Source organism: Notolepis coatsorum (genome assembly GCF_963971535.1).
Source record: "Notolepis coatsorum genome assembly, contig: SCAFFOLD_210, whole genome shotgun sequence".
NCBI lineage: Eukaryota > Metazoa > Chordata > Actinopteri > Aulopiformes > Paralepididae > Notolepis > Notolepis coatsorum.
This window is the reverse complement of record NW_028173250.1, coordinates 26528-39979: the sequence shown is the minus strand read 5'-3', so window position 1 is coordinate 39979 and position 13452 is coordinate 26528. Positions and strand designations below refer to the sequence as shown.

The 13452-nt window shown below is 51.1% G+C and overlaps 1 protein-coding gene across 1 annotated transcript in view; it reads right to left on the bottom strand.

Annotated features, from left to right (window-relative positions):
- Window positions 1–546: 546 nt before the first annotated feature.
- The window catches only part of LOC311247836 (dynein regulatory complex protein 11-like), a gene marked incomplete at both ends in the record, with an annotated part of 28343 nt that continues 15437 nt past the window's right edge, over window positions 547–13452 (bottom strand). Inside the window, 6 exons of the mRNA XM_084338827.1 lie at window positions 547–575; window positions 657–720; window positions 3317–3423; window positions 5230–5305; window positions 5997–6116; window positions 6307–6391. Coding sequence (XP_084194953.1) covers window positions 547–575; window positions 657–720; window positions 3317–3423; window positions 5230–5305; window positions 5997–6116; window positions 6307–6391 — 481 coding nt within the window. The remainder of the gene's footprint in view (window positions 576–656; window positions 721–3316; window positions 3424–5229; window positions 5306–5996; window positions 6117–6306; window positions 6392–13452) is intronic.

Sequence of the window (13452 nt, the reverse complement as noted above, 5' to 3'; positions counted from 1 at the left end):
GGACCGGGTGGTGTTCGTCCAGCGCGTGGCCACCCTCTACGTACGTTACATTCAAATCTTCCGGCAGCTGGAGGAGGCCTACGACCAGGTGGTCCACCCCCAGAAGAGACGCGTGATCCGGGGGGTCCTGGAGGGCGTGATGGGGAGAGTGCTGGAGCTCAAACACGAGATGGTGGAGAAAGAGTTCTCGGAGTACCACTACCTGGATGATGTGGTCCAGGATCTGAAACTCACACCTGTGAGTCTCAGCAGTCAATAATAATAATACACTTTATTTGTATAGCACCTTTCATACAAGAAGTGCTTCACAGCAGTAAAACAAAGACATAGGCAAAAATGTGCACAAAATTGGCAGATCAAGAGCAATGCATGTGTGACCCGTGTGATCTCGCTCTGCATTGTGTTTCGATTCGACCCCTGTTAAGGGATCGCCCTGAGTGGGAGTTGAACCCCGGCCTCGCGCGCCGCGGGCGGCATCACAGACCACTGTACCAAGAGGTGAATTCACTTCTAAGTACTGGGTCTGGAATACATCATTACTATACATCACAAAATAAACCAACAGGAATAAAGATCTGGAGCGTTATATATATATATATAAGACGTCAAACCTCTAATGTGTTCATAATAATATACCTTGCTTCCTTTGGGTTTGCCAGACGTGACTTTATCCACAACTAGCTTCAGGTTAGCGAGCTCCTGTCTCATCAACTCATCCACCTGATGGAAACAGAGCGAACCAGTGAACACCACTGCCTGATGTTCTAATTACTCTATTTGATATCATTCTAACAACTGCTTATTCTCTCGGTTTTAAACCGCTGTTTCATTAAACCAGAATAAAGCGAAGTAAATCACGCTTTACTTGACAGTAGCAATTCTTATTCCCAAGTCTTCAATGTACAAATACAAAATGTAATCACAGGAGTTGGTGATTACATGCATAAAGCCCAGAATTTGTTATGATTAAATGGTAAAGTGCATTTATACTGTATATCTATTTTCTCCAAAGCACTTTACAATTTTGTTCCTCACATTCACCCATTCACTGACACATTCACACACCAACGGCAGAGGCGACCATGCAAGGTGCCAACCTGCTCATCGGGAGCAATTAGGGGTTAAGGGTCTTGCTCAAGGCCACTTCGACACGCTGCCCGGGAGGAGCGGGAATCGAACCGGGAACCTTCAGATTACCAGACGACCGCTCTACCTCCCGAGACACTGTCTCTAGACCACTCTACCTCCTGAGCCACTGTCTCTAGACCGCTCTACCTCCTGAGCCACTGTCTCTAGACCAGCTCTACCTCCTGAGCCACTGTCTCTAGACCAGCTCTACCTCCTGAGCCACTGTCTCTAGACCAGCTCTACCTCCTGAGCCACTGTCTCTAGACCAGCTCTACCTCCTGAGACACTGTCTCTAGACCAGCTCTACCTCCTGAGCCACTGTCTCTAGACCAGCTCTACCTCCTGAGCCACTGTCTCTAGACCAGCTCTACCTCCTGAGCCACTGTCTCTAGACCAGCTCTACCTCCTGAGACACTGTCTCTAGACCAGCTCTACCTCCTGAGCCACTGTCTCTAGACCAGCTCTACCTCCTGAGACACTGTCTCTAGACCAGCTCTACCTCCTGAGACACTGTCTCTAGACCACTCTACCTCCTGAGACACTGTATCTAGACCAGCTCTACCTCCTGAGCCACTGTCTCTAGACCGCTCTACCTCCTGAGCCACTGTATCTAGACCAGCTCTACCTCCTGAGCCACTGTCTCTAGACCAGCTCTACCTCCTGAGCCACTGTCTCTAGACCGCTCTACATCATGAGCCACTGTCTCTAGACCGCTCTACCTCCTGAGCCACTGTCTCTAGACCAGCTCTACCTCCTGAGACGCTGTCTCTAGACCAGCTCTACCTCCTGAGACACTGTCTCTAGACCGCTCTACCTCCTGAGCCACTGTCTCTAGACCAGCTCTACCTCCTGAGACACTGTCTCTAGACCAGCTCTACCTCCTGAGACACTGTCTCTAGACCGCTCTACCTCCTGAGCCACTGTCTCTAGACCAGCTCTACCTCCTGAGACACTGTCTCTAGACCACTCTACCTCCTGAGCCACTGTCTCTAGACCGCTCTACCTCCTGAGCCACTGTCTCTAGACCAGCTCTACCTCCTGAGCCACTGTCTCTAGACCAGCTCTACCTCCTGAGCCACTGTCTCTAGACCACTCTACCTCCTGAGCCACTGTCTCTAGACCAGCTCTACCTCCTGAGCCACTGTCTCTAGACCAGCTCTACCTCCTGAGCCACTGTCTCTAGACCGCTCTACCTCCTGAGCCACTGTCTCTAGACCGCTCTACCTCCTGAGCCACTGTCTCTAGACCGCTCTACCTCCTGAGCCACTGTCTCTAGACCGCTCTACCTCCTGAGCCACTGTATCTAGACCAGCTCTACCTCCTGATACACTGTCTCTAGACCGCTCTACCTCCTGAGACACTGTCTCTAGACCACGCTACCTCCTGAGCCACTGTCTCTAGACCAGCTCTACATCATGAGCCACCGTCTCTAGACCGCTCTACCTCCTGAGCCACTGTCTCTAGACCGCTCTACCTCCTGAGCCACTGTCTCTAGACCAGCTCTACCTCCTGAGCCACTGTCTCTAGACCGCTCTACCTCCTGAGCCACTGTCTCTAGACCGCTCTACCTCCTGAGCCACTGTCTCTAGACCGCTCTACCTCCTGAGCCACTGTCTCTAGACCAGCTCTACCTCCTGAGCCACTGTCTCTAGACCGCTCTACCTCCTGAGCCACTGTCTCTAGACCAGCTCTACCTCCTGAGCCACTGTCTCTAGACCGCTCTACCTCCTGAGCCACTGTCTCTAGACCGCTCTACCTCCTGAGCCACTGTCTCTAGACCAGCTCTACCTCCTGAGACACTGTCTCTAGACCAGCTCTACCTCCTGAGCCACTGTCTCTAGACCAGCTCTACCTCCTGAGACACTGTCTCTAGACCGCTCTACCTCCTGAGCCACTGTCTCTAGACCGCTCTACATCCTGAGCCACTGTCTCTAGACCGCTCTACCTCCTGAGCCACTGTCTCTAGACCGCTCTACCTCCAGAGCCACTGTCTCTAGACCGCTCTACATCCTGAGCCACTGTCTCTAGACCGCTCTACCTCCTGAGCCACTGTATCTAGACCGCTCTACATCCTGAGCCACTGTCTCTAGACCGCTCTACCTCCTGAGCCACTGTCTCTAGACCGCTCTACCTCCTGAGCCACTGTGCTGTTATCCTGTAGTCCGTGTATCCACAGGGGCAGCATTACCTGCACGCGGATCTCTGCCTCAATCTCTTTCCTTTTTTCCTCCTTGACCAGCTCGGCTTCATGCCTCTGGCTGTAGTTGCTCGACTCCTCACGGTTCTGCCACACATCTGATGATAAAAGACACGTTCAGTTGAGGTCAGGGAGGCAGCGACACAAACTCTTCACTGCCGATGCCCATTCTAACCCTAACCCTAACCTTTAAGCACCGTCAGATAGGGGGAACCATTCTACGGTAAATCCTAACCTTTGTCGTATATTCTATACATTTCTAAGGTTATTTACAGTGCATTGAGGTTGCCAACTAGAGGGAGAGAAGGAGAATGGTTCCTCTCATCTGACTTCAAATATAGCCAGTAGAGAAATAAACTGTGCAGCCAGACAATAGAGCTATAGTTAAAACTCATGATTTATTTGCCTCTGGGCTCAGAGTGAAATTAAATGTTGTTGTTTACATACAGGGATCATTTCATAGTACATCAAAACATGTTGTACAAAATTATTGATAAGGTTTGCACATCAAACCCAGTCTGTACATAAAACAGTAGTCATGTTTATCAAATGAAGAGAGAATCTACTGAGCATTTCACATGAGTAAACCTGTTCAACAGATAGGGATCTGTACATGTTACACTAAACTAAACAACAGTGGTTTTTCCATGATTTACTCACATGCAAGACAACAGCATTCTCTGGATGCTTAACAATGAGTTTTCCTTTTTATACTCAAAATGATGTCACAAGTTGACTTGATTCATAGCCAATCAGTTATATTATATATATATATATATATATATATATGGCGTTCTGTTCCAATTGGTTCTTGATTCTAAAAACAGGCTTTCTTCTGTTTCTTGGGTTCCAATCAGGTTTGTCTTCTGGGGGCCGTCCGCCCCCTCCTTTGGGCTGTGGTCTTCTCAGTTGGACAGAGGGGTAATTCCCATAAACTTTTACAAAGTATTTCCAGTGTATATGAATTACACTCTTCCAGTATTATCACAGTTTTACTCTTTTGTTTACCTTTTGATACCAAATTGCATACTCAGGTGACATTCTAAATGACATTTAAATCCTTTTATCAAATAAGTCAGTTTAATTAATATAATCTTGTTTGTGCTGGTCTGCCCTCGTTCAGACCAGCTGTCCTCTTGACTCCTACGGGGGGTGTGAGGTACATTAACATAAAGTCAACTTGAGGTTCCCACTCTGTGCGTGGGAAGATCTAATCATTCTAGTCATATGTACTTAAGGCATTATTTGTATTTAACCATTATTACAGATATTTGCAGTTTTCAGTGATGATGTAACAGTGCGTTTTGTCTCTAATCTATAATTGTTTCATTTAGCCTTCTGCTTTTTGGTGCAACTGTTCCTGTGGAAAGGTGTTGTTTGTTCTATAGATTAGCCATTGCTTGAGTGGGGGTTGAGTGACTGTTCCTTCTGTTCTAAGTAGTTAAGTACATCTGTTTGTGTGGGGGTTTGTTGACTGTCTCCTGAATACAGTTCAACACAGCAGGGGTTTCATAGGGGCTCAAACAGTTTTACCTGTTTCCTGTCACGCTAGTATCACTCCTTATGGCACACCAGACTTTTGCATTGTGGTTTTCTAATTATACACACATATGGATTATGAAATACACAGTCAATGTTACCACACCTTTAAGCATTGTGAGATACGGGGAACCATTCTACTGTAACTCCTAACCTTTAAGCATCGTCAGATAGGGGGGACCATTCTAACTCCTAACCTTTAAGCATCGTCAGATAGGGGGAACCATTCTACTGTAACTCTTAACCTTTAACACATTGGGCGCCAGCCATTAGACGGGTCCCGTTGTAGCAATGCCACGCTTTAAAAGATAGGAGTGCGTACCTTGTTTGTAGAGCTATAGTATGAGGTTTTTTATGGAGCTTACCCACAAAGGTCTTGTGTCCCACTTCCAAATCAGACAGGAGAGCAGAGGGCAGCATCTTCAACCCTGCCTCCTCCTCCCCCTGTGGTTCAGTAGAAGGTTACGCCGGTCCATCTAAACATGCACTGCATTGCAATCTCTACCTGATCACATTATGGTTGATTCGATTGAGCTAAATCCTCTTATTTAGTAATAGTAGTATTAGTCGTTTTTGTATTCAGTCATCACACACAATACAATATGCAATATGCAGACTGTCAACAGTCTTTGATTTTGGCAGTGACAGAAAAGGTACAGGCTGAAGCATAACACTTATACATGCCTGTCCTGTATTCTTAAGCCTCCAAAACAGAAACCAAAAAATTGACAAAATACAACTTATTCAGATTTGTAACCTTCAATAATATCTATACAAACCATTTTTTGGATAAGCAAAAGCAAATGACTAATTCTTAAATGTATATCAGCATTGTTCCACAAGTTAACCTCAACAATAGAAATACATCTCCTTGTAATCCCTTTCTTAGCTTTTTGAACAGTAAACTTACAAACGTCTCTCAAATCATATTTGCTTTCCTGTATTGGGAAAAAAATAAAATGTATAATAAACCAAATCATTACATTTCATAACTTTATAAACAGTGGATTTGTGTGGTCATAGTAATCAGCCTTATAAATGCTTTAGATCTTTATATTGTTCAGAATTCATAATACAACATAATACATAATACAAACATGATTGAAAACAACACAATTCCAGAACAACCCACCTCTTCTCCTCCCTTCCCTTTGTCCTTTCCTTTCTTTCCTTGTTCCTTCTTCTCTTCTTTGCCCTTTGGTTTGTTGTTGACGTCCTCCTCCTCCTCCTTTGCAGCTAATTCCTCCATTAACTGAAACAAAGCATAGTTGCATCACTGTCATTTAATGATCACCTGTCGATTTGATTGACTGATTATTTTTTATACATCTTTGCCTACCAAGATGTCTGCGATGATAATGTAATACAGATTTGAACTACTGTACAAGCAGGCTGTGAACTATAGTTTGACTGTGTGATGGGAGATAGATGCTGTACTGTACCTCCTGGGGGGTTTTCTCTGCGAAGAGAAGAGTGGAGCCTCCGGCCTCTTGCTCTGGGTAGTCTGGAAAAGATCCTGTTGCATCACTAGAAGTCAAACGTGCAGGAAAGAATGATACATTATATAACCATCAACGTATCAGCACTTTGTGCCCCTGTGGCTGTTAAAGCGCTTTATAAATTAAGTTGGATTGGATGGATTGGATTGGACCATCAACATATTTTAATCAAAATCACCCTGATTGGGGAAATGCTCTGTGTAAAAAGAGGACTAGCAGACTACAGACTACAGAGAGTGGCACGTTCAGCCGAACGCACAATTGGAGGGGGGCTCCCCACTCTCCAGAACATTTACAACAAGCGGTGCAGGGGTAAGGCTAAGAGAATTATCAAGGACTCCAGCCACCCAAACAACTGCCTCTTTGAACTGCTGCGGTCAGGCAAGCGATACCGGAGTCTCATGGCAAGCACAGAAAGACTCAGAAGAAGCTTCTATCCCCAGGCCATCAGGTTGCTCAACGAACAATAACACTATGCAACAACCATCAAATGCACTCACAACACACACATCTGTGAGGTTTTGTCCGCTGCTCACCTACTCGCTCTGTTCCTTTAAGCCTACTCGCTCTGTTCCTTTAAGTTTTCAGTTAATTAATTGCATTCTCCTCTTCACACGCTTCTTCCTGTAGACGCCGTTTGATTGGTGCTTCCCCAACCACACGCTTGTCAATCTCATCCCGCAGCTGTCACAGCTTGTCATTAAGCATTCCTTTTGATTATATATACCCCGATTCCCCATCAAGTGTTGTTGGATCGTTTTGATATATTATCAGCATTTGCCGTTCCTTCCTTGCCTGCTGTTTTCCCTGTGCTTTGCCTCCCAGGACACTCAAGAAGTATTCCGCTTGGACAACCCGTTCCCCGTAACGACGCGCTCGCCCTGTTTGATCCTGCTCTCTTTACGCACAGCGCCTGGGTGAGTTTTGCAAGACAGTCTTTTGTCCCTATCGTTTTTCGTGTGTGTAGACACTGAAGAGATCCTGCTTTTTGTTCGGTCTGTCACTCACCCTGTGCCTGCTTTTTGGATTGTTCATTTGGGATAATATTTGCTTGAACTTTGCTCACTGTGTGTATTCACACCGAAGATATTATCACTTGGATTATTATTGGGACATCGCTCACTGTGTGTATTCGCACCGAAGATTCTATCACTTGGATTGTTGTTGGGACATTGCTCACAGTGTGTATTTACACCGAAGATTCAGTCACTTGGATTACCTGTTTTGGGACAAGTCACTTCTCCTGTCACCTGTTCTGTTCCCAACTGTACTCTGAGCTAACCCGCTCTCTCTCTCTCTCTCTCTGTCCCGTTACCACCTCGGAGAGCTGCCGAGAGGATTCTGCAGAGCGGCTCTGACGTCACTGTCAGATTTCTCAGACGAACCTTCCCGGGAGAAGCTGCAGAGCAGCAACATTCTTCCAATGCTTGTATCCCAGTCTTTGTTTGTTTTCAACCAAGTTCTTGCTGCTATTTTGTGAAATAAAACAAGCCCTAGTTTTTGGCAACTCTGAAACAACTCTCTTTGTGTCGTTAGCGTTTGGGGTCGGTGTCAAACCATAACATTACGATCCAACCAATATGACGACCCCAGCCGACACAGAGAGAGTCAGAACAGCACTAGCTGGTCAGATCGAGTTGACCAAGGATCACAGTCACCAACTAGAGAGGGCTGCGGCTGCGGTGCATGAACTCAGGGAACAGGTCCAGCCTATTCAAGGGTCCCTGGCCGCTCTGGCAGGACAACAGTCAAGTATACTCCTTCATCTTCACACGCTGAGCGACACCGTTAACGCTTTACTTGTACCCCCACTTCCTTCAGGAGCATTGGCAGGAGCATCCCCCGCAGCCCCAGCAGGCCCCGCGCTTCCCGATCCCGCACCTCGGGAACCCCGTCTCTCCGTCCCACGGCTGTTCGACGGCAATCCCGAGGAGTGTGCCACATTCATCATGCAATGTGAGTTGGTTTTCCGTCATCAACCCAGTCGATTCACTTCAGAAGGAGCCCGAGTGGCCTATATGACAAACTTGCTCTCAGGCCGGGCAGCCCAGTGGGTCACTTCCTCCTGGGCAATGGATGCAGATTTTTGTTTCTCCTATCCAGACTTCGTGGCTGAGCTCCGCAGGGTGTTCCACCATCCAGCCCGTGGTCTGGACCCTGGAGCCCGGTTGGGTACCTTCCGACAGGGGAGCGGCGGGGTAACAGACTACGTCCTGGAGTTTCGACTGGCGGCGGTGGAGAGTGGTTGGAACGACCCAGCACTTCGCCTAACCTTCATGAGGGGGCTCAGTGACGCAGTCAGGGACCAGCTTGCGACCCGGGAGGAGCCTGACTCCCTCGAGGACCTGTTCAGCCTCGCCATTCGCATCGACGGACGCCTCCAGGAGAGAAGGCGTGAGAGGACCCGACAGGTACCTCCTGAGGGACTCCGGATCCCCCGTACTCATGACGTTACTGCTGGTCGCCCTGCCCTCAACACGACTGGTGGTAGCTTACCCTCCCGTTCGGTTCGCGAGGAGGAACCCATGCAGCTGGGACGCTCTCATCTGAGCCAGGCTGAACGTGAGGCGAGGTACAGGTCCGGTCTCTGCCTCTACTGCGGTCGGGAGGGACACCGAATCGCCAACTGCCCCACCCGGCCAAAAGACCAGGCTCGCCGAGACCCCGGGAAATCCTGGTGAGCCGTTTTTCTCATTCCCAGAGCCGCGCACCACCTGGCCATCTGATGAGCGTCACCCTGGCCTGGGCGGACCAACGGGCCACGGTGGAGGCACTCATCGACTCTGGGGCAGACGAGAGTTTCCTCGACTTCGAGTTTGCTACCCGGGCCAACATTCCACTTGAGGACCTAGTGAGGCCTTTGGAGATCTTCGCATTGGACCAACACCGCCTGGCCGACATCTCTCAACGCACCTGCCCAGTCGTGCTGACCATCGCTGGGAACCACGTTGAGAGAATCCAGTTCCTTATCACCCGATCCCCTCTTGTCCCGGTGGTCCTGGGTAGGCCCTGGCTCGCGCTGCACGAGCCCCACATCGCCTGGTCCTCCGGTACCATCAAGGGCTGGAGCTCCTCCTGTCACGCCCAGTGTCTACAGGCGGCGTCCTGTCCCCCGCCCCGGAGGCCCGCTGGTGAGTCGCCTCCGGACTCTTCATCCATACCCCCCCGAGTACCACGACCTCTTGGAGGTTTTCAGTAAGTCCAGGGCTCAGGCCCTTCCACCCCACCGTCCTTACGACTGCGCCATCGACCTCCGCCAAGGGGCTCCCCTTCCCGGCAGCCGCCTCTACAGTCTGACCGTTCCGGAGAAGAAGGCGATGGATCAGTACATCTCTGAGTCCTTGGAAGCAGGACTCATTCGGCCTTCCTCCTCCCCGGTGGCGGCCGGTTTCTTCTTTGTTGGGAAGAAGGACGGGGACCTTCGACCCTGCATCGACTATCGCCAGCTCAACGAGATCACCATCAAGAACAAGTACCCTCTTCCTCTCATGAACTCCACCTTCGAACCTCTCACCCAGGCTACCGTCTTTACCAAGCTGGACCTCCGGAGTGCCTACCATCTTGTCCGTATCCGTGAGGGCGATGAATGGAAGACCGCCTTCAAGACCCCCAGGGGCCACTACGAGTACCTGGTGATGCCGTTCGGCCTCACCAACGCCCCGGCGGTATTCCAGGCGCTCATGAACGACGTCCTTCGTGACATGCTGGAGGTGTTTGTGGTGGTGTACCTGGACGACATCCTCATCTTCTCCAAGACCCTCGAGGAGCACATCCAGCATGTCCGCCGTGTGCTGGAGCGCCTCCTCCACAATCGGCTCTTCGTCAAGGCGGAGAAGTGCCGTTTCCACTCCGACTCCGTCGACTACCTGGGCTTCATCGTGGAGAAGGGCTTGACCCGAGCGGATCCTCGCAAGATCCAAGCTGTGGAGGAATGGCCTGAACCCACCACTCGGAAGGAGTTACAGAGTTTCCTCGGGTTCGCCAACTTCTACCGAAGGTTCATCCGGAACTACAGTCAAGTGGCGGAGCCACTTACCAGACTGACCTCTCCCGCCCTGCCGTTCGACTGGTCCCCAGCGGCATGTGCTGCGTTCCGCTCCCTCAAGAAGAGGTTCACTTCCGCCCCGATCTTGCTCCACCCTGACCCCAAGAGACAGTTCATCGTTGAGGTGGACGCCTCGGATACTGGACTGGGGGCTGTCTTATCCCAGCGTTCGGCAACGGACCAGAAGGTACATCCTTGCGCCTTCTACTCGCGTCGGTTCCTCCCTGCCGAGAGGAACTACGACACCGGCAATCGGGAGCTGCTGGCGGTCGTGGCTGCTTTGGAGGAGTGGCGTCATTGGCTTGAGGGGGCCGAGGAGCCATTTACCATCTGGACGGACCACAAGAACCTGACGTTCATCCGCGCTTCCAAGCGCCTCAACGGTCGGCAGGCGAGATGGGCCAGCTTCCTCAGTCGGTTCGACTTCTCGCTGACTTTTCGTCCTGGTTCCCGCAACACGAAGGCCGACTCCCTGTCCCGGTTACACTCCAAGGGGGCTCCACCCTCTGAGGACCCGACTCCCATCCTCCCGGAGGCCAGGGTGGTTGGAGCCATCACCTTGGGCATCGAGGGGGTGGTTAGACGTGCCCTACGCTTCCAGCGTGCTCCAAGCAACGTTCCGATTCATCGTCTCTTCGTCCCCGACTCTGTCCGGTCCCGGGTGCTGCTGTGGGGCCATACCAGCCGGTTCGCCTGCCACCCGGGCGTTCATCGCACGTTCTCCTTCCTGGCTCGTCGTTTCTGGTGGCCCACCATGCGGAACGACGTCAAGGAGTTCGTATTGGCCTGCGCGGTCTGTGCCCGCAGCAAGGCCTCGCACCAGGCACCCTCCGGGCTGTTACAGCCACTTCCCGTTCCGAGCCGTCCTTGGTCACATGTGGCGCTAGACTTCGTCACAGGTCTTCCCTCCTCCCAGGGGAACACTTGCCTTCTGACCGTGGTGGATCGATTCAGCAAGGGGGTTCACCTCGTGGCCCTTTCCAAGCTTCTTTCGGCGGCCGAGACGGCGGACCTCCTGACTCACCACGTGTTCCGCCTTCATGGTTTTCCCCAGGACATCGTCTCTGACCGGGGGCCCCAGTTCACCTCCCAGGTATGGCGGGCTTTTTGCAAGGAATTGGGGGCGACGGTCAGTCTTTCCTCTGGTTATCATCCCCAGACTAACGGACAAACGGAGAGGATGAACCAGAGCGTGGAGTCTGCTCTTCGGTGTGTGTGGCAGCCGAGAGACCAGCTTCCTGGAGCCGTTTCCTTCCCTGGGTCGAGTACTCCATCAACTCCATGGTCAGTTCCGCCACCGGCCTCTCACCATTTGAGGTTTCCCTGGGCTACCAACCCCCTCTTTTCCCCGCACAGGAGACGGAGGTGGCAGTTCCCTCTGTGCAGGTCCACCTCGACCGCTGCCGACGGGTCTGGGAGATCACCAGGACCGCGCTGCTCCGGACATCTGAGCGCGCCTGTCGTGGGGCCGACCGGCGTCGGGTTCCTGCGCCGACTTACCACCCTGGGCAGAGGGTGTGGCTTTCCGCGAAGGACCTCCCGCTTCGGTCCTCGGCCAAGAAGCTTAACCCCCGTTTCGTCTGACCTTTCGAGGTTCTGAAGGTACTCAGTCCGGCGGCTCTGCGTCTGAAACATCCTGCGTCCATGCACATTCACCCCGTTTTCCATGTCTCCCGGGTTAAGCCTGTCTCCCTCAGTCCCCTGATGCCTCCAGCTCCTGATCCTCCGCCTCCCGAGATGGTGGATGGTCACCCCCAGTGGCAGGTCCGCCGGTTGATGGGCGTTCGACGGCGGGGTCAGGGGTTCCAGTACCTGGTGGACTGGGAGGGTTACGGCCCGGAGGAGCGAAGCTGGGTCTCCCGACAGCTCATCGTGGATCCCGGCCTGATCACGGACTTCCATCGTGCCCATCCGGACGAGCCAGGTCGGCCTGGTCGCCGGGTGGCTCCCGTGGAGGGGGGGGTACTGTGAGGTTTTGTCCGCTGCTCACCTACTCGCTCTGTTCCTTTAAGCCTACTCGCTCTGTTCCTTTAAGTTTTCAGTTAATTAATTGCATTCTCCTCTTCACACGCTTCTTCCTGTAGACGCCGTTTGATTGGTGCTTCCCCAACCACACGCTTGTCAATCTCATCCCGCAGCTGTCACAGCTTGTCATTAAGCATTCCTTTTGATTATATATACCCCGATTCCCCATCAAGTGTTGTTGGATCGTTTTGATATATTATCAGCATTTGCCGTTCCTTCCTTGCCTGCTGTTTTCCCTGTGCTTTGCCTCCCAGGACACTCAAGAAGTATTCCGCTTGGACAACCCGTTCCCCGTAACGACGCGCTCGCCCTGTTTGATCCTGCTCTCTTTACGCACAGCGCCTGGGTGAGTTTTGCAAGACAGTCTTTTGTCCCTATCGTTTTTCGTGTGTGTAGACACTGAAGAGATCCTGCTTTTTGTTCGGTCTGTCACTCACCCTGTGCCTGCTTTTTGGATTGTTCATTTGGGATAATATTTGCTTGAACTTTGCTCACTGTGTGTATTCACACCGAAGATATTATCACTTGGATTATTATTGGGACATCGCTCACTGTGTGTATTCGCACCGAAGATTCTATCACTTGGATTGTTGTTGGGACATTGCTCACAGTGTGTATTTACACCGAAGATTCAGTCACTTGGATTACCTGTTTTGGGACAAGTCACTTCTCCTGTCACCTGTTCTGTTCCCAACTGTACTCTGAGCTAACCCGCTCTCTCTCTCTCTCTCTCTCTGTCCCGTTACCACCTCGGAGAGCTGCAGAGAGGATTCTGCAGAGCGGCTCTGACGTCACTGTCAGATTCCTCAGACGAACCTTCCCGGGAGAAGCTGCAGAGCAGCAACATTCTTCTAATGCTTGTATCCCAGTCTTTGTTTGTTTTCAACCAAGTTCTTGCTGCTATTTTGTGAAATAAAACAAGCCCTAGTTTTTGGCAACTCTGAAACAACTCTCTTTGTGTCGTTAGCGTTTGGGGTCGGTGTCAAACCATAACAACATCCACACGCACACACTCACTT